At 46.6% G+C, this 20,086-nt stretch overlaps 1 protein-coding gene across 7 annotated transcripts in view; it reads left to right on the top strand.

The window, feature by feature from the left end:
* The window catches only part of TTLL4 (tubulin tyrosine ligase like 4), a 525,559-nt gene that overhangs the window by 452,710 nt on the left and 52,763 nt on the right, over positions 1-20,086 (top strand). For all 7 annotated transcript variants that reach the window (XM_085650094.1, XM_085650089.1, XM_085650090.1 and 4 more), the window contains 3 exons: positions 13,100-13,202; positions 15,829-16,039; positions 16,713-16,783. In XM_085650094.1, coding sequence (XP_085506220.1) covers positions 13,100-13,202; positions 15,829-16,039; positions 16,713-16,783 — 385 coding nt within the window. The remainder of the gene's footprint in view (positions 1-13,099; positions 13,203-15,828; positions 16,040-16,712; positions 16,784-20,086) is intronic.

The raw sequence follows: 20,086 nt of genomic DNA, 5'->3' as shown, positions 1-20,086 counted from the left end.
CCATCACCTCCCCCACTGGTGCACCATCACGTCGGACAGGTGGGTTTTGCAGATAGTCCGAAGGGGCTACTCCCTCCCCTTCGAGACTATCCCTCCAGCCATGCCACCCCCGTACCATCGCATGTCGGGGGATCATCTGGCCCTTCTCCAACAGGAAGTTACGGCTCTCTTGGCCAAGGGAGCCATTGAGCGTGTACCTGCCCCAGAAGTAGGTCATGGTTGCTATTCCCACTACTTTCTGGTGCCCAAAAAGGACAAGGACCTGCGTCCTATCTTGGATCTCCGGGACATCAACAGCTTCCTCCGGAAGCAGAAGTTCAAAATGTTGACCCTGGCTCTGGCCCTGTCTTCCTTCGACCCTGGAGACTGGATCGTAGCGTTGGACTTGCAGGACGCTTATTTTCACCGGCGTTACGTGCGGTTCACGGTAGGCCACGAGCACTTTGTTTACCGTGCTCCCCTTTGGCCTTACCAGCTCCCCTCGGCTGTTCACGAAAGTGATGGCGGTGGTCGCAGCTCATCTACGCAGATCAGGGGTGCCAGTCTTCCCCCTATCTCGACGACTGGTTGTTGAAGGCGGGCTCACCCCAGGCAGTCGTCTCCCACCTCCAGACTACGGCTGACCTCCTGCATTCTCTGGCGTTCTCCATCAATGTGTCGAAGTCACACCTGACTCCCTCTCAGAAGCTCCCCTTCACAGGAGCGGTTCTGGACTCAACCCAGTTTTGGGTTTATCCTCCCGAACTGCGAGTCTGGGATATTCGGGTGTCTTCACTCGGAGGTGGTGCAAGGTCTCTCAACAGTGGGGAGAGCCTTGGTTAGATCTATTTGTCACCAAAGAGAATTCGCAGTGCCAGAAGTTCTGCGCGTTGGAATTTCCAAGGCGACACTCGCTAGGCGACACTTTTCGTTGCGAGTGGAGTTGCGGTCTTCTCTACGCCTTTCTGCCTATACCACTTCTGCCCAGAGTGCTGAAGAAGATCAAGCGCGACCGGGCTCTAGTCATTCTTGTGACTCCTGACTGGGCACAAAGAGTCTGGTATCCTGAGCTGCTCAACATGGCCATCGATCCCCCGATCAAACTACTTGTTCAGGAGGATCTTCTGTCGCAGCAGCAGGGGACGGTCCTCCACCCGAACCTGTCAAGCCTCCACCTCCTTGCGTGTAGATTGAGCGGCAGCAGTTGACGTCATTTGGATTGCCTCCTGAAGTCTGTGATGTAATCTTGGCAGCCAGGCGTCCCTCCACTAAGACGGTATACGCCTGCAGATGGAATACATTTGTGGCATGGTGCACAGCAAAATCTGCGGATCCCCTTTCTGCCCCTCTTGCCAAGGTTCTCTTGTTCCTCCTTTCTTTGGCCCAGCAGCAGGGCTCTGCTCTGGGCACTTTAAAGGGCTACCTCTCGGCCATTTCAGCCTTTCTTAGGCTTCCTGATCAGCCTTCTCTTTTCAAGTCCCCTGTTGTTAATTATTTTCTTAAGGGCATTACTCATCTGTTTATTCCTGTTCCCTTCGTAATGCGTCAGTGGGACTTGAACTTGGTACTAACCTATCTTATGAACCGCTACATAACTTTCCTCTCGGACTCTTAACTCTTAAAACTGCTTTTTTGGTGGCCATCACCTCTGCATGCAGGGTGAGTGAGCTACAGGCTCTGTCTTCCAGGCCTCCCTTTCTGGCTGTCCATCTGGACAAGGTCATCCTCAGAACTCGACCTTCCTTTCTTCCAAAGGTGGTCACTTCTTTTCATATTGGCCAAAACATCATTTTGCCCACCTTCTTTCCGCCTTCGCATCCTTCAAAAGAGGGAGAGGCTCCTCCGTCTGGATCCAAAACGTGCGCTCTCCTTCCATTTGGATCGCACCAAACAATTTTGGGTGGACGACCAGCTCTTTGTTGGTAATGTGGGCGCTAAGAAAGGTCGGACCGTGCACAAACTGGCCATCTCCAGGTGGGTCGTCCTGTGCATCAAAGCCTGTTAATCTTTGGCTAAGAAGGAGCCTCCACTGGGGCTGCATGCCCATTCTACCAGGGCAATAGCAACTACTACTGCTTTGGGACGGGGAGTCCCCTTAAATGACATCTGTCAGGCAGCTACGTGGGCACTGCTGCACACGTTTACGAGACACTACTGCCTGAACAGCCAAGTCCGGAGAGGCGGCTTCTTCGGCTGTTCTGTTCTCCAGGACTTTCTGGTGTGATCTTGGTTCGCAGACCCATCTCCGGGGTTGGTATTGCTGGGGTATTTATTCTAAGGTAGGGAAACTAGAACTAACAGTTTCTTTCAGATGAACAAGTTACTTACCTTCGGTAACTATATATCTGTAAGAAACGTAGGTTAGTTATAGATTCCTTACTGCCCCACCCATCCTCCCCGTTCTGCGAACTGATTTCTAGGGTTAAGGACATGCTTTCAGGGCCCTAGTTTTGTGCACCAGTGGTCAGCGTCTTGCATGGCTCTGTGTTCCTGGCGCGGATAGTCATGTACAGAATTGACGTCATAGCGCGAGGGCAGCGTCGTAACTTGTTCATTTAAAGCCCTTCATCTGCATATCTCAGTATCTTAAACCACATCTATTTCCACTTCAGCACCCTCTTTTCTCACATCTGCATGTACGTCCTTGCATCTACTTCAGTTCACTACCCCCACCCCCATATTCCTGCTCACCTGACTTTCTCCTGGTCAAGATTCTGACATCTGTGTACCTTCCTCACATGTTTGTGCACAGAATCACATTCGATATTAGAACATTCTCACTATTTCTCTGTAGAGAGGCCAATGAATGACAGGTATCCTGAACACTGTATGCCCTACTTAAAAGCACTGTGAGAAACGCGCAGTGCATTCAGCCTCCACTTCGGAGCCCTCAAATGTGACCCACTTTAATGACCTGCCCACAACATGAGCTGACCTGGTGGTGACTCTTTTCAAAAGTATTATGCTGCACTGAACAAACTACAGAATCACTGCTTCTTAGAATAAGAAAATAATCGTATTCATTGCAAGAGTAAGAGAAACATGCGAATGTAAACAGGAACAACATCGCTGACCTGTACTACCTCTGGATCACCAGCTGCGCAGACACACTCGCTCCCCTCAAGAAAGCCACAGGTAAACACATCAAGAAAGCAAATTGGTTCACCCCTGCACTCCAAGAATCCAAGTGGTCCTGACGACTCAGACATGGAGGAACAGAAACACCAGAAACATGCACCGTCTACAGAACAGCCACCACAGCCCACCACCAACTCATCAAAACCACAAAGAACTTCCTCCAAGACAGAATCTTCACCAACGCCCACAACTCCCAAGAACTTTTCTCCATCATCCAGGAATTTTCCAAACCCAGCAGCAAAACTACAGACATCCCCACCCTCCCAAGACCTCTGCAACAGACTTAGCACCTTTTTTCACCTCAATATTACTACAACTTCGACAAACAAAACCTCTGCATTGCCTCAACCCCCACCCACAGCGATGCCACCCAACAGACCATACCCACGTGCACCACACTCACGGCAAAAGACACATTAAAGATCATGAAGAGCATCCACTCCGGAGCACCCTTAGACCCCTGTCCCCTCCACATCTTCCACATAGCCACCACGGCCATCGCACCTGAACTACGCTGGACCAGCAACTGCTCCCCCAAGACCGCCAAAGTCTTCGACAACTGATAACACACCAAAGTAAATCCTCTCCTGAAGAAACCATCCACAGACCTCAAGAACTTCAGGCCCATCTCACTACTTCCATATGCAGCCAAAGTCATCAAAAAGGCCGTCAACATACAGATAGCAAATTTCATCGAAGCCGATAACATCCTGGACTCCTCCCACACCGGATTCCACAGCAACCACAGCTGCCTGAAACTCAACTCAGAGAAAACAGAAGTTCTCATCCTCCGCATGGAATGACACCTGGTGACCCCTCACCGTCAAACGCCCCGACAGACCAGGCACGTAACCTCAGCATCATACTAGACTCATCACTCACAATGAACCACCAGATCAGCGCCGTTTCCTCTGCCTGCTTCAACACCCTCCGCTCATTCCAGAAAATGGATCCCCTCCGAATCCAGAAAAACTGTCACTCAAGCCCTGCTCACTAGCAGAATCGACTACGGCAAAGCCCTCTACGCCGGAATCAACAAAACTCCCTTGAAAGCTCCAGACTAGCCAGAACGCCGCAGCCAGACTGATCCTAGTCATCCCCCACCGCAACCGCATCACCCAATACCTCCGCAACCTCCACTCTGGCTCCCCATCAAAAGTAGAATAACCTTCAAGCTCCTCATGCACACAAGTCCCTCCACAACAACGGCCCAGTAGATATAAACAACTGCTTCATTCCACGTACACAAATCAACCTCTGATCAGCCGACCTCTCTCATGGCACCATACCACGCATCTGCAAGACCAGAACAGAGGGAAGGTCCTTCTACCTAGCAGCCAAGACCTGGAACGACCTCCCCCTGCACCTCCGGCAAAGTCCGACACTGATCCAGTTCAGGAGAGACCTCAAGACCTGGCTCTTCAGATGACCACAGCACCCCCCACGCCTTGAGACCCTCGCAGGTGAGTAGCTGCGCTCCACAAACCCCTGATTGATTGATTGTTTTTACAGTGATTTGTTCGTAAATCGATCATCTATTTTACCTGTAACGTTAAATACATCAAGGGCTCTCTAGGGACCAGTCTCATCGTCCGTTTTTTATTATTGCATGGGCTTAGACTCAGAGGGACCCTCCCACGTAAAGCCTTGCCTGCTAGGGAGAGTTCTGGGGACCCAAATTATGTTGGTGCAACTAGGAGATATGGAGAGTAATGTTGTAGGCAGGCAAGTTGCCACCAGTGCAGCAGCCTTCAGCTTGAGACTTAACACTGTTCCTAAGAGAAAGCCAGATACCATGGAAGTCAATTAAGTCAATGGTATGGAGGAGCTACATGAGCAGCTCCCAGAGCCTTACAGAACAAGTCACACGCTGTTGTGCAAAAAGGACAGACCCCGACCAAGACATGCCTACAATAAGAAATTAATATGGACAGGCAGATAAGTACTTGAATGGTATTTCATAGATATGGTGAGTAACTGGTTTTTGGGACACATTCATAATATATCCTTTGATAGGGTTTTGGAAAGAGACGTGACGTCATGTCATGGAGGCTGAGACTGCATGACATTTGGTGGTCAATCAGCCGTGAGACAGAGACTGGGCACCTCCTCTTCCAGGCACCAACAATCGCAAGTGGTTCATTTTTTACTCTGCCACATGCAGGAAAACAGCCAGCCGCAGGGTACCCGCAATGGGAATAGCTTGGACCAGCCGACTCTGAAGAGCTGGGGGGGCACAAGGAACCACCCATGGTAAGTACCCAGGAACTCCACGGAGGGTCTGTGCAGAATTAGAAACACAGCCGCGTACTCCGAAGTCAACAGGAAAGTTGCAGTTGCAGTCCCAGTGGACCCTGAAGAAACCTTGTGGAAGACAGAAGGTTTGAGAGCCGTCCCACCCTTGGACGCCCCAAAAACCAGGATACCTACACCAGGGAAGCAGTGTGCAACGGTGCGAAGTGGTGTCGGAAATCGCCGTAGACCACAATGGAGTACTTCAGAAAAGATGCCGCTGGTGAAGACTGTGCAAGAGTCCGGTGGAAACCAAGGGTGGATTCTTGAAGAGAACCTGTAAGCAGAGGGAACAGTCTATGCCACTCGTAGGTGACCAGGAGGCACGGAAGAGCAATGACCACCGGTGATGAAAGACGCAGGAGTGATGACGGTGACCTTGTCGTTGCAGGTGTGGGGACCAGGCGATGCTGAGGAAGCCGTTCACGAGGGTAAACAGCGTTTAGTTCGCATGCTAAACAACGCATGCCATAACGCGGTCGTTAATAACGACAGCGTTATTTCGCATACCCGTTACAACGCAAGTCGGAGCAGCGACTTACGTTAGGGGGCAGAAGGTGTTGGATTTAAAATCCAACACCTTCTCTAGTGTCTGCAAAGACTGGAGTTGGAATAGTAAATTCCAACATCCAGCGCCCCCTAAAAGCAAGTCGTTATTCCGACTTGCGTTGTAACGGTATGCGAAATAACGTGGTCGTTGTAACAACCTCGTTGTTATGGCATGCGTTATTAACGCATGCAAAATAACATCATATATTCATTCACGAGCTGCCCCACGTCTGAAGTCTAGGACCAGTGGGTCATGTCCGGCAGGAGCACCATCAAGCCTTGGCAGCAGCAACAAATATGGAAAACAATGAAGGTGCAACGTTGGGAACAGCAAGGTCCAAGGGACTCGCCACGTGCCTGAGAGTCAGAGTAGGCCCAGGGCAAGCAGTGGAGACCACTGACGCAGGAGAAGACCCACAGGCCAAAGGAGTCTCAAGAGGACCTCGAGCAGTTCACCAAAGATGAAGGCCAAAGGTGTAGAGGATGCGGTGGGGACGAAGATCTTGACAGGAAGAGAGGCTAGAGCTTCATTTAGCACGATTATCTCTGGAGTGCAGAGCCAACAAGCCTTGGCAACGGCAATTCGATGCGGTGCACAGGGTTTTGGTCCCAGCGGTTCCAACGAGCGATACTGGCCTCAGAATTGCAGAGAGGACAGGTCAGGCCTCGAGGGAGTTGCAGAACCACCACCTGTGTTGGTGAGCCTTTCAAAATCCGTGGGACGTCAGGAGCAGCTATCCGGTCAGATTTGTTGCGTTGCCGGCAGATGCAGGGGAGTGACTCCTTCACTCCAAGGGAGATTACTTCGGGTTTCCTTGATGCCCACAGGTTTGTTAAAAGATCCTGGATGAAACTCAGATGACGGCGAAGAAGACTTGCAGAACAGCAAGACCAAGAGCAGCAGGAGTCTTCCTTGATGCTGTCTCTGTTCCAGCAAAGTCCAAGTGTCCAGACAGTGGAAGAGTGACGTGGTTTTAGGCTTGGGTCTTGTCCCATGATAATTCGGCGGACCCACTCTAGGCAAGGGGTTAGGAAGACTCATGGATCCATCCCAGAGGAGGGGAAGAACAGAGTGGAGGATACTCCCTTGTCCTTTGTCCAGTTGCGCGCTAGAGCCCAGAGCCAAGGCTCCCGGAACTGAGTATACACCGGACATGCCGTTCAAAGCAGTCTGGTGGCGCAAGTCTTGTCTGGTAAGTGGTCACACCTCCCTGTGACAGGAATCCCCTTTGTTCTACCGTCCCCTGCTCGAGCTCCGCTCAGCAGCAGGAGGGCAGAATCAAGTCTGGGGTCGGCAGCAGCCCTAGTTTCCTGTCAGACTCTGGAAGTCTGTTAACGGGAATACTAGGGGTTTCCTGGAGGAGCTTCCCCAGTGCATGGAATCATACCTCCAACACCGAAAACGATGTTGGGGTATGATTCCAACATATTTGATACCAAGCATGCCAAGGTTCGGCACAGCTAATATATAATTAGCCTTCGCGTAATGATGGCCAATATATGTATCAAAATGGCTGACCACACTTACAAAGCCCAGAGAATAGACTCCGGGATTTGTAGGGGGTATCAGGCTCATGCAAGGCACCCTCACAGTTATAACCCAGCACCCTGCCTTCAGGATTGAAAGGCCTGCGTAAGGGGTGACTTATAGGTTTAAGTGTAGTGACCTTGGATATAAGGAAAGGTATATCTGTGGTGAGTGGTGCTATCACCAGCTGAGACAGGCTGCCAAGGCAGGCCTGTCGTCACAGTTTGAGTGGCCTCTCATGGGTAGCACAATACATGCTGCAGCCCATGGGAGACCTAGGTGCCCTGGGTACCTTAGTACCATATACTAGGGACTTACATGGGTACACCAGTAGCCAATTGTGGTGGTACCAAAGAACCTACCATGACAAATGTAGGGAGGAAGCACAGTGGCTGGGGGTCCTGATTAGCAGGATCCCAGCCAGACCAGTAAAAAAAAACATACTGACACCAGCAAAAAGTGGAGGTAACCATGGAAGCAGATCCTCCTTTCCTACAGTAATGCAGAGATATCTACTTTGGATAAGCACTTGTTTCACAGTATGTGCTAATTTGTCTTGTCTTAATTGATCTTAGTAGTTTTACTTCACCTCTCCTGGTATACTGGCAGGAATTTAACCCATATTGGCTAGATTTCGTGCGCTCCTCAGCCTTGGCAGCCTCTCTCTCTCTGTCTGTGGGTCCTGCACCATTTAGAGGTGACACCAAAAACTGTTCCCTTCGCTGTTTGATGCAGCTTTTCACAGTCGGTGCCATGCACAAGTTTGTGCACTAGCTTAGACACATCCTCTACTGTGTATATGTGCACCATTCTCTGTTTCCTTTCCTCCAACCGATCGGTCTGGATCAAAATCTTCTAAATTCAAAGATTCACTCACTTTTTATCTGAAAGCCATTGACTTTCTATGGAGGGCCAGGAGCTCTCTAACTCCTCCGAAATATAGCACTGGAGGTCCATGGGACTGACACTCCTGTCCTGACAATTAGCATATTCCATCATATTAGGAGAAGACTTATAGTAGGAGCTATTAATGATAATTATGCTAGTGCTGAGGCCACGACCTGTTCTATACAGAACACTTATATAGGTAATTGTATCTGACTGAGAAGCGCACGTCTGTGATTTATTAAGAGGATAGTCAGTTGCATTAATTAATAGCCAGGAGATGGTTAGACTATATATATATATATATATATATATATATATATATATATATATATATATATATGTATGTATGTGTGTCTTATCGTTATACCCAACTCCCCACATCTCCATATGAGAAGGCGGGGTGTAGGAAGCTGGCTCTTTATACATCAGGTACACTGTGTAAGGCAAACCCCGATTGGTTTTACAGAGGCACGAATCCTATCCCAAAGGCTCTCTTTTGTAGTAGTGTGGGAGAGTAGTTATGCGTATCAAAGGGTAGTGCTAAGCATTTGTTGACACACACACAGGCAATAAATGAGACAAACTCAATAATAAATCCGAAACCTATTTGGAAAAATAAGTCTTATTTTTATATAAATGTTGATGCAAAGAACTTTGATAGCAAGTAAGCTCTTTTTTAAATAGTGAATTGTGCAGGTGAGTAAAACAGTTACTTAAATGCACTATTACGGAAAATGCTTTCCTATGGGAGAAAAGTAAATTATAGCATACTGTTATTTGAGTTCAATTTCTGGGGGCCCTCTTTGTGAATTAGCGTCATAGGGGCCAAGGCCAAAATACTACCAGCAGTTGTTACCTGCCCTTGGGTGTCCGGGTGCAGAGGTGCTGTTCGCGTTGGTTGCTGTGCACACTATGGCGACAAAGAGAGGGGGGCCACCTAGAAACAGGCTGCAGAGGGGGACTTCAGGACAACTCAGGGAGCTCACAAAGGGGTGCTCAGGCCACAAGGCTCCGGGGGAAAAAGTAGCGCAGCCTGTTCGTCTGTACCTGGGCTGGGCGGATCGGGTGCAAAGCAAAATGGTCAGCTCGGCTTTGTGCGTCCTGGAGCTGTGGGGTAGTCTGTCTTGCAGGCCGTAGTTGCCCAAATCAGGACAGCCCGACCACTCTGGAAGTAGGTCTCTGAGGTGTTGAAGTCCCTTGACAGCAGCACTGTTTTGGAGTCCTGACTGGACTGTCACGGGCTTTGTTTGTTGCAAGGAGTCTGGTACCCTAGGTATTGGTCCTGTTTGGCTCTGATTGGTTCTGCTGTTCTCTTACTTGGTGGTGGACATATCTGACCTTTAGGATTACACAGTCTTCTGCCTGGGGACCTGCTTTGTCATGCTGACTGGAGAGCGGCAACTCGGTAGAACGGACTTTGCGTTTCAGTGCCTGTGGACTGCAGGGGACTATCTCCTCTACTCCAAGGGAGATTGCAGTCAATTTGCTAACTGCTGGCACCCCATCAGGGTTCTTGGCAAGAGTTCAGCTGCAGGACGAGTTGGTGGATCCAATTTTCAAGACTCAGTGTGGCAGGCAAGGTTTGATGCCAAAAGTCCACACCAGTCTTCGCCTTTTCTTGCGGCTCTCTGTGTCATTCTCTTCTTGAGCCATGAATTGTAGTTCCTGGTGTCAGGGTTGCCGCCTAATACTCCATTTAGGGGTGTTACAGTAGTGACCGGTAGTAGCCAATGGGCTACTTACCTTTAGGTTGTCTACACCCTCTAAATGGTGACTTCCTGTGGAAAGTGGGCATAACTCTGACCCAGCCTAATTCTGACAAAAGTCGTGTCCACTTCAGGTAGCCCACCTTAGGGATGGTACTAGCCTGAGAGGGGGACACGCCTCCTGACTAGCTAATTTTCTCATCTGTCCTGATGTCAAATGAGCCCAGGGAAGGGGGTGGCATATCCCCTATCTGTGGAAGCCTGGGGTCTCACATCAAAGGAGGCAGAGGCCTCTGTAGCCTCCCGCCTTGATATGCTGATCACTTAGCCATCCTGCTTGGAGGAGGTGACAGCAACTCTGCCCGGAACAGGCATTGTTTCTGCCCTCGGAACATGGGCTCTTACATGCAGGGTTTTAGAAACCTGTCTGTGGCGGCAGGCTGGTTTGCACCTGTCAGCCAGCACACAACTTGCCGGTAGGTTTTCAGGGAGCACCACTAAGGGTGCCCTCTGGGTGCATGTATTACTAAATCTATCACTAGAATCAGTGTGAGTTTATTAATATGAGATGTTTTTTAGCAAATTTCTCTGAAACCATCATGTAGCTGGAGAACTCCTATTTATTAGTGTCCAGCATGTGTACTCTGAATGGCTTCCCCGTTCGCTTGTAATATCTAAGAATCGATATCTAAGACATCACAGGGGCATGTCTGCTCATGCAGGTTTTTCCACACATAGGGTATAGTGCACCCTGCCTTAGGGCTGGAAGGCCTGCTGTAGGGGGTGACTTACCTAAACTGCACGCATTGTCTGCTATGTCATGTCTTCACTTTTCTCTGCATCAGGGCACGCAGCCTGCAATCACAGTTTGTATGTTGGTGCTGAGGGGTCTCTTAGAGTGGCACAATGCATGCTGTAGCCCTTAGGGATCCTCTTTCGTACACCAGGTACCAGCGGTACCATTTACTAGGTACTTACAGAGGGTGCTAAAGGTATTGCCAATTGGGGAACAATTGTACAGGTTTAGGGAAAGAGAACTGGCACCGGGACCTGGTTAGCAGGAACCCAGTGCACTTCTGTCAAAATTGCATGAGATATTATTCAAAAAGTGGGGGTGACCGTGATAAAAAGGGTCCCTTTCCTCAAGGGGGTACTTGTCTGTTAGTTCAGTTGGTAGATTGAATTGGCTCTTGGTAAGTTTTGTGTGGGCCATTATACTGTTTCAGCCATACAATGCGCTTGTGGAATGAACAAAGCAGGGTACATTGCTTTTTATGCAGTAGATCATCTCGGCTATTAATATGTGAAGCTGTGTGCTAGAGACATGATTTTAGTATTTGTGACTCGTATGAATAGGCCATATTTAGGGTTTTGGATGGGCCTGCCTTTAAAGAATATTTTTGGTGGTATGTTCGAACAGCTTAAGTATAGTAATGAGGGGGTTGTCCTAGGAATAATTGGAGGAACAGTGTTTGGTGGTGCAGTAAGGTCGGCTATGCACAAAGTAATGTTTGGTAATACTCTGCTTTGTGTGGTTTAGATTAGCTCGTATTAGTGAATAGCAAGGGTTTGATTGACTATTGGCAGTTTTCAGTGTGCACAGTTATAGATGGATGTGATACTCCAGATTCATTATATAGATTACCCTCTCTGATTCCCCCCCGATTATCCAATGGTTGAGTTTGAGAGTCTAGTTTGGCCCTTTTCACACTCCCTAAAGCAAACACAAGGAGATGATGGACGGAGTGCTGAAACGTATCAGACACTCACCCCCAGTCACAGATCTGGGTTGAATCCATCATCGTTCTTTAGCTCACTTCGCCACCTCAGTTCAGAGCCAGCCATATGCAAACCAGTCTTGACCCTGTGCGTCATGGGAACAGTCCAGTCCAAACTGCCAAGCCAGGTCTTCCCTGGACCGGAAACAAGCATTCTGGGACCGGTTTCGGGGTAACACCCCCTCATCAGCCAGGCTAGAATGAATCCAGTGGCAAAGTGAGCACTAATACAATTTATGTGTAATAATGTATAGATTTAGCATGTTATTCTTTTGTAGTGCTTGTTTTTCAGTATGCTTTCAGAGTTTGTGGATGTAATGTACACAAACTGTTCCATGGAACTATAGGGATGTTTATGTAGCTTGAGGACTTAGAAGCAAGGCCGGTAGGGCCCTTTCTCTGGCAAGACCCATGCCCACTTTACTGAAATATGATGCTTTCCAAGTTTTAACATATGCTGATGTCAGAATGTGAGAGCTGTGAGCCCACACCTTCTCTCAATTCCCCAGCAACTAGGCACACGCTGGATGCCCAATTAGGTGCTCTATCACAGTCCTGATGAAGACCCCACCCTAAGGCTGGACTCACCTAGTTAAACATATAGGGGTCGAAACGTCGACAACTATTTGATTACAAGCGAGGAAAACTGTAATTTATTAAGTGTCCATGTAAAGCTATGTAATATATGTGGAACAACTGACTTTTGATAAGGCCGGATCAGCATCACCAAGCAAATGTGATGGATATATGTCACACTGCCCTGTCCTTGTTTACTACCCTCACAACTCCACAATACTCACTAGCACTCCTTTTCCCGTTACCTTACCGTGAGCACCAAATAGTGTAAATATTCGTACCAGTATAGGAGTATTGAGCAACTGCGTTGCCACAACCAAAACATTAATTGCACTGTAAAATAAATTGGATTTCCAATTTATTGGACTCTAAAACCTCAGTACTGTGGATGTGATTTACTGTGTGTATTCTATTTATTTTATACTACTTGACCATTTTGTTACTGTACTGATGTCAGAATATACGCAATTGGAATGTGCTTGACTCATTTCGTAATCAAGCTTTCCGGTGGTAGCCTGGTCTTTACTGAAGGGTGACGCTTAATGGAAGGCTTACCTGAGGCATTGAGCTTCCCGTGAACACGATGTTGATTTGAGAATGAACTGTTGTTGCATGTGTCCTCATAGAGCATTAATTGACTTATCCTTTCCCTTTATCCCGCGCAGCCTGAACAATCCAGGAAAGGAGAAATCCAGAATGACCCCCGACCTTTACACAGAAGAAAAGATGAAACGAGCTTACTACCTAAGTCAGAAGACACCAGATGAGGTATGGAGTAACCTGAGCATTAAATGACAACCATAATAGTATCTGTTTGCAGGTAGAATATGGGGATGATGCATGTGCATTTATGGATGTCAGGCCGAAGGTGCTTCCATGGATCTGGGTTTCCCATCACTTTCTTATTTAGGGCCAACCAGTTCCATCTGTAACCTTCATTTAATTTTGATGTGACAGTTTAGCTCGAAATGTGAGCAAGAAATATCTTGGGGTGTAAAGTTCCACTAGTAATCTCTGTCTTGGAAAGAGGAACCTGGTCTCTCAAATGTGTCTGTTTGATGGACACCCTGGTCAACCAGCCATCTTTAACCAAGACCTCATTAAAGTGTTCTGACCAGTTGACACTCTAAGCCTTACCCCTGAATAGTCTCAGTTAAGACTTATCTCAAGCATTCCAATTGCAAACTTATATAGAAATTACTTTTGGTGACTTTAAATAAGGGACTAACACAGATAGTAACAAGAATTGCAGCTTTTTTTGTAGCACATCAAACTACTTTGTTTACTGACTTTAAGGAGGATGAAAATCGTTCTGCTTTGCCAGGATTCAAAATTGTGATCTGCGAACCACCACTTTGTTCAAGAACGGAGTGCTCAACTCAGAGCTGTCCCTTGTCATGCAACGACCTCTACATTATACGACCAAATGTAGGAATATGTTTACTTGCGTTGGTTGAAAATCAGATTGGTTCATTTTAGCCTTGCTTGGAAAGTCAGTGAGCGTAGGTATCAAGTCACAGGATCCAGGGGCAGCAGAACGATTGTCTAGAGAGTTGGTAGTCAAGGGCTATGCTGAGAACTGTGCTGTAATTCCAAATTGTACTTCAGCATCTTTGGGGGGCTGAAGTTTGTTATACACAATCTAAGACAGAAGTTTCCATGGCTCTCTTTTAATCACAAGCCAACTCCTGTATCCAAGCCTTTATAAGCTTTTCCCTGTGCAATCTCTTCATAAGGCTTTTCTAGAGGACTGCTTATATGACGGAGATAAATTAAGGAAGATTCCACCAATAAGACTATCCTGGCCAACTACAGGCTTATTTCACTTCTGCCGGCTTTCTCAAAGATTCTTGAGAAACTGATCATTGCTCAATTATCCAAGTATTTGTACTCGGAACTAGTTGCTGCAGCCATCGCAATCAGGCTTCCGTTCAGGATACAGCACTGAATCTACTGCGGTGGAGGTCTCCGACATCATGCTGGCAGGAGACAAGAGGAAGTAAGTTGCCTTATTGCTTCTAGATCTATCAGCAGCGTTTGAAACTGTTTCTCACCTTATCCTCATGCAACATCTGAGGGACATGGGGGACTGGTTTGGCTCGTTTCCTTCACACAGATGTCAGTCAGTATGGATGTCACCTTTTGCATCTAATTTCAAACCTCTAAAATCTGGTGTTCTTGGGGCTCAGACCCAAGTCCAGCGTTGTTTATTGGCAGTCCTTGTGGAATCCTTTGGCGTACAGGTGGTATCCTATGCTGACGATGCGCAGATCCTTCTTACCTGGAACAGTAATATTTCCAATGCACAGAACAGATTTGAAGCGTGTCTGTCGTCCATATTTCAGTGGCTGCGATGGCGTAATCTCCAGTGCAATACCAGCAAAACTGAAATTCGAGTCTTCAGCATCCCTCCCCTTTCTTGGGGCCGTGAATGTTGGCCCAGCTCTTCTGTACCAACTTAAGAGACTCCAACTGGTGCAGAATGCCACAGCCTGGCTCCTCCTAAATATCCGGAAAAGTAACCCAATTCATGTACACTTTAAGGAATGGCATTGGTTGCCAGTTCGGGGGATAGTTCATTTCAAGTACCTTGTTTTGGCCCATAGAGCCTTTTATAGGTCAGGTCCTGGCTACCTGGCCAAAAGACTCATACAGTTGCATTCAGTAAGAACTTTGCTCTCCTCGAATGCTATCTTGCTTATTTTGCCAAAAATCAAAAGGAAGAAATGGGGAGGCACCTCTCTCCCTGTTCTTGCAGCCTCTGGCTGGTATGCCCTTCCTCTACCTGCCTGCCACTGAAGATGAAGGCTCCTTTAAATGGAGCCCAAAACATGGTTGATCAATTCTGCCTTTTAATTCACTCCTTTGGATCAGTGGTCGATGAACCTTTAGCGCTGGGGCACTATGCAAAGTAGCTGTGCAGTCTACAAATACCATTTGGTTAATTTGTTTGAAATAACCAATAAAAACGACAGATGGCGAAGTGGTTTGCACAAGAAGACCTTTTTCAGTTGCTTAGGCATGAGATGTACATCTACGTTTCATAACTGAAGAAAAATCAATCAACAGTGCACCACAGATGCACAATAAATAGGTAAACTGTGTAGAAATGGAGATGTTGTACTGCATGCTGTCCCACTCAACACATCGTGCGGAGGGGGGGCGGGTGGGGGGGGGGGGGTGAGAAGAGCCATCTTTTCTACTGTCCACGATTTAGTCTACCCCTGCCTACCACCATTAAATTGTTACAGGTTACAGCTTGAATAATAATAGTTTTATAGCCATAAAATAAATTGAAAGGTGCGAACTGGTTGGTAGGTCTTCACAGTGCAGACTTTTAAAGGAATATTTGTGCTTGTATGACTAACCTTGCTGTTTCTTCTGCTGCCTTTAGGATTTCTACTCCTCGATCCTGGACACCTTAACCCCTGATGATATCCGAACTTTGGTGGAAACTGAGGATGAGTACTTGCGTCGTGGCCAGTTTGAACGTGTGTTCCCTACCCCCATCTCAGGACGGTACCTTCGGTTCTTTGAGCAGCCAAGATACTTGAATATTCTCCTCAACCAGTGGGAGCAGAAATATAGGGATCACAAGGAGAAAGGTGAGCTGGTCCCACTACGTTTATCCAGTTTGAGTTACATTACAGTGTTAGCCGTCCACAATCCTTCACACATTTTTTCATATTCATTTTTAGTTAATGTGGTATGGGGATCCTTTGGGGAAACTGCTTGCTGTATTGTTAGCAGTACTACCCAGCAGCTAGGTCGCTAGCTCTCGGGGCAAGATATTTCCTTGGCGTCTGTTCCTCCAGTGAATGACCCTTGGCAATGAATGAATGCTGTGTTAAAAGGAGCTGACTTCTGCTGAGCACAGCCTTACTGTGAAAGGTTCCATTTTTGGAATTGCCTTCTGAAGCTTAGGTGGTGCTTGAGGGACTAAACAGACGACGGGTGAGAATTGCAGAGATTTTTTTGCTGCAAGCTGAAAAATAACTACCATAGGGTATTGGTGGCCAAATCAGAAGGCAGCCATTGCATAGTGTAGAACGCAGTACAAAAATTGGAAAATAGTTTCTAGCATGATGGGAGATATAAGTTCAAAAAGCCATTGCTGTTGGTCTATGTCTTCTCTGCTAATCTAAGGAGCAGACATATTGTGCACTGTAAAATATAGTTTTAGAGGGTCAGTCCAGTTTGCCGTTTTAAGGTTAATGATGAGGTTAGCGTCCTTTCACCTTATGGACATTTTTCTTCTTTATCGGTTTTTCGGTACAGGCCTCGAGCTGCTGAAGAGCTTTTGTCAAAGGGGCTACCACAACGGGACGGTTTCTGATGCAACCCACTTGGTGAGTACTCCAATATTGAGCCATTGCATTTTTAGATTGACATCCCAGAGAAAGAATGGCATAGTTGCATTAATTTGCCGGTCCTATGTTAAGCAGACGATGCGCTTATCAGGTGTGCCAATGAGTTAGTGACAGGTGAAGTTTGGGCATAGGTAGCGCAGGTGCTTAGCCGTATAATTGTAGCACTATGAAATTCTATATGGTTATAGCTGAACTATGAAGACTTGCTGCCTTCCACAATTTGTTCTTGTGTTTTGAAATTGAAGGAAAAGAATTTCAAGACCGGTTTCAAATATATCGATAAGCAAAATGGTCTCTTTGGAGAGCTTTGATGTACCTTCATTGATTTTGTGCCAGTGAGCATAAAGGTTTCTCTTCTTTCAGGTCATTTGAACGAATTTGCACAATAACTTTTGTATCGACAACTCAATAAGAAAAGTTAATTCTAAATCTAGCTACTAAGTAAATATTTATTGTTTGTTAAAAAAAAAAAGTACATTAGGTCATTAACAAACATCATGGTCTCGAACTTCACTTGCCTGTACAATATTCCCTGTTTCATTGATGAGTAAGCACAGGAACTAGAAGCACTGCCTACCTGCCAAAGTGCTCAAAGCGCATTGACATCTCCATATTCTTTACTCTCTTGTTCAATTCCTTTACTCACCCCTGAGACATTATCTCTCAGGCAATGGGCTGATAGCGACTGATACCTACCAGCTCTTCTTCCTCTGCATCACATTCAACAGATAACGTGCAGCTGAGGCAGAAGTATGGGGTTGCCTTTCTCTTGCCCAAGTCATTGCCTGTTAAAATTCTCAAGACTTGGAGAGACATGGAAGATAGAAACGCTAATGCAAAAATTGACACTTTTGGCCACAATTCAGTTTTAGTTCCCATCAGCACCTCAAACAGCACCCAAACTGATTTACTTTCTAGGCTGTCCAGATTGCAGAATTCAGTGGATATTGTATCATTGTGGTAGGAAGCTGGAACGTCTGTTCAGAAGCCTCCTTAACATATCATGCAAGCCAGATACCAGAAGCGGTAGAAGGGAATGCTGAGAGAGATCTGTGATACTAAAGCCCGACTGTCCCATGGAAACTGGCCCTTCTGTAGTATTAGAACGACACCTTTGAGCATGGAATAGGTTCCAGAGTTGATTTATTCCCTGCTGTCAAGATCTTTGCTACAAGATACCTCCCACTGTTCCATACAGGAATTTGGGAATCTCTGACCATGCTCCAACAGTACCAGTATCACGATCTCCGCTTCAAACTAAACGATGGAGGACAGACACCTCCAAATATAAAACTCCTGGAGAGAACTGTATGGTCCCATTACTGGTGTTTTACAAGAACCATATCTGTGCCTTCTATTCTCAGATCCTGTGGATGGGGGGCATGGCATTGCTAAAACGGAAAATGAGGAGGGACTCCATGCTGGCCAGAAGGAGGGCTAAGAGAAAGTATTTTGTGGAACGCTCCGGGCAAGACCGGACTTGTGACTTTGGCTGAGGGGTGTGTGTGTGTGTGTGTGTGTGTGTGTGTGTGTGTGTGTGTGTGTATATATATATATGTATGTGTATTCTCTAAAAGAAGCAAAGGTTACTGGGCTGTTCTAGTAACCAGAGTTAACCACAACTCGCGTCCCCGCAATGCACTGCTTATGACCTCACATATTACATCACTCATGACCTGGTCAGTGACTTAAATGATGACATCAGTGATGACATCATCCACAGCATATCTGACGCACTCTCTCACACCTGTATATAATCCTTTATACTTACATACCCACTTACTGATTCAAATCTACACACACACACACACACACACACTTGCTCACTCATACACCCACCCACTCACTAATGCAGCCATTGACACATCCACTCAGACACCCATACAAGCACTCACGCACTGAGTGAGTCAACCATAGAACTACTCAAGCACCTAGATACTCACACATAGTCAATCACACAGCCACTTACCCAGTTACACACACACACCCACTTACTCATATATTAGTAACACATACTCACCTATACAGTTAGTGACAGAAGCGCACACACATCCATATAGCCATTCTAATTCACCCCAGTCACTACCCCGTCACTCACCTATACTGCCTTTCACCCATACCGACACATGCACTTATTCACAGACACAGCCATACAGACTCACTCATACAGCTTCTCACATGCACACAGTACCTCATACAGCCACTGACTCGCCCACTCACTAATCCATACAGGCAGTCGCATACCTCCTCACACACAGACACCCAGGCAACCATAGAGGTAGTCAGACAACCGATCAATCACCCATATAGCCATTCGTGTACCCACTAAAACACTCATACACCACTTAGACATCAACTGATAGATACTCATTTTCACACAGTCACTCACCTATTCCGTCACTGAGACGCCTAATCACTCACTTATGTAGTCAGTCATGCACCCACTGAGTCATCCATACAGTCACTCATACACCCACTGATTTACCAATACACCTTAGTATATATATTTAACACTCAAACTTTTTAAAGACAGTCACTGGTTGATGTCATCAGTGATGTCATCAGTAATGTCATTTGAGATGTCATCAGTGATGTCACTGACCATGTCATAAGTGATGTAATATGTGAGATCCTAAGCAGTTTATTGCGTTGGTGCAAGTTCTAGTTAACTCGGGTAACTATAACAGCTGAATTTCTCTGGTTTTGTATGGGTAAAATCTTACCCGAGCTATAACGTCCCTGTAATCTTTGTTTTTTTCAGTGAATTTCTAAGGTTTTTTAAATGCTAATTCCTAACTTTAACGTCCTTGTAACCTTTTTTGTTTTGTGAATTTCAAAGGTTTTTTAACATAGTAGTCACGTTTGCAGAATGGTGGAGAAATGCGTCTGGGCCTCCGACCAACTCTCATGAATTCGGCTGTGTAGAACTTAAAGGAGGTACCAGAAGGGTTTCTTGGCCCCTAAAGTCTTTCTAGAGCCAAGGGGACTTTATACCCCAACTAGTAGTGTGCCAGGAGGCACGTTTGCAGAGTGGTGGAGATAGGGGTCGTGGCCTCTGACCACTTTTATTATAATTTAATTTAAAATGTTTTATAAAGCGCATACATGACCCAAGGGTATCAGAGCGCTGTACATATGGTTGAATTAACAAAGTGATGGGTATAGACAGGTACATCAAAAGTACAGAGCCACAGGCTGTTGCAACAGGTATATAAAACACCCATCAGTCCATTAATATTGCCTTAGTCTGCATTGCTCTACTATTTTCATGGTTGTTATTTT

Source organism: Triturus cristatus, chromosome 3_2 (assembly GCF_964204655.1).
Source record: "Triturus cristatus chromosome 3_2, aTriCri1.1, whole genome shotgun sequence".
In the NCBI taxonomy this organism is placed as follows: Eukaryota; Metazoa; Chordata; class Amphibia; order Caudata; family Salamandridae; genus Triturus; species Triturus cristatus.
The sequence above is the reverse complement of the archived record's forward strand: the minus strand, read 5'-3'. Positions and strand labels throughout refer to the sequence as shown.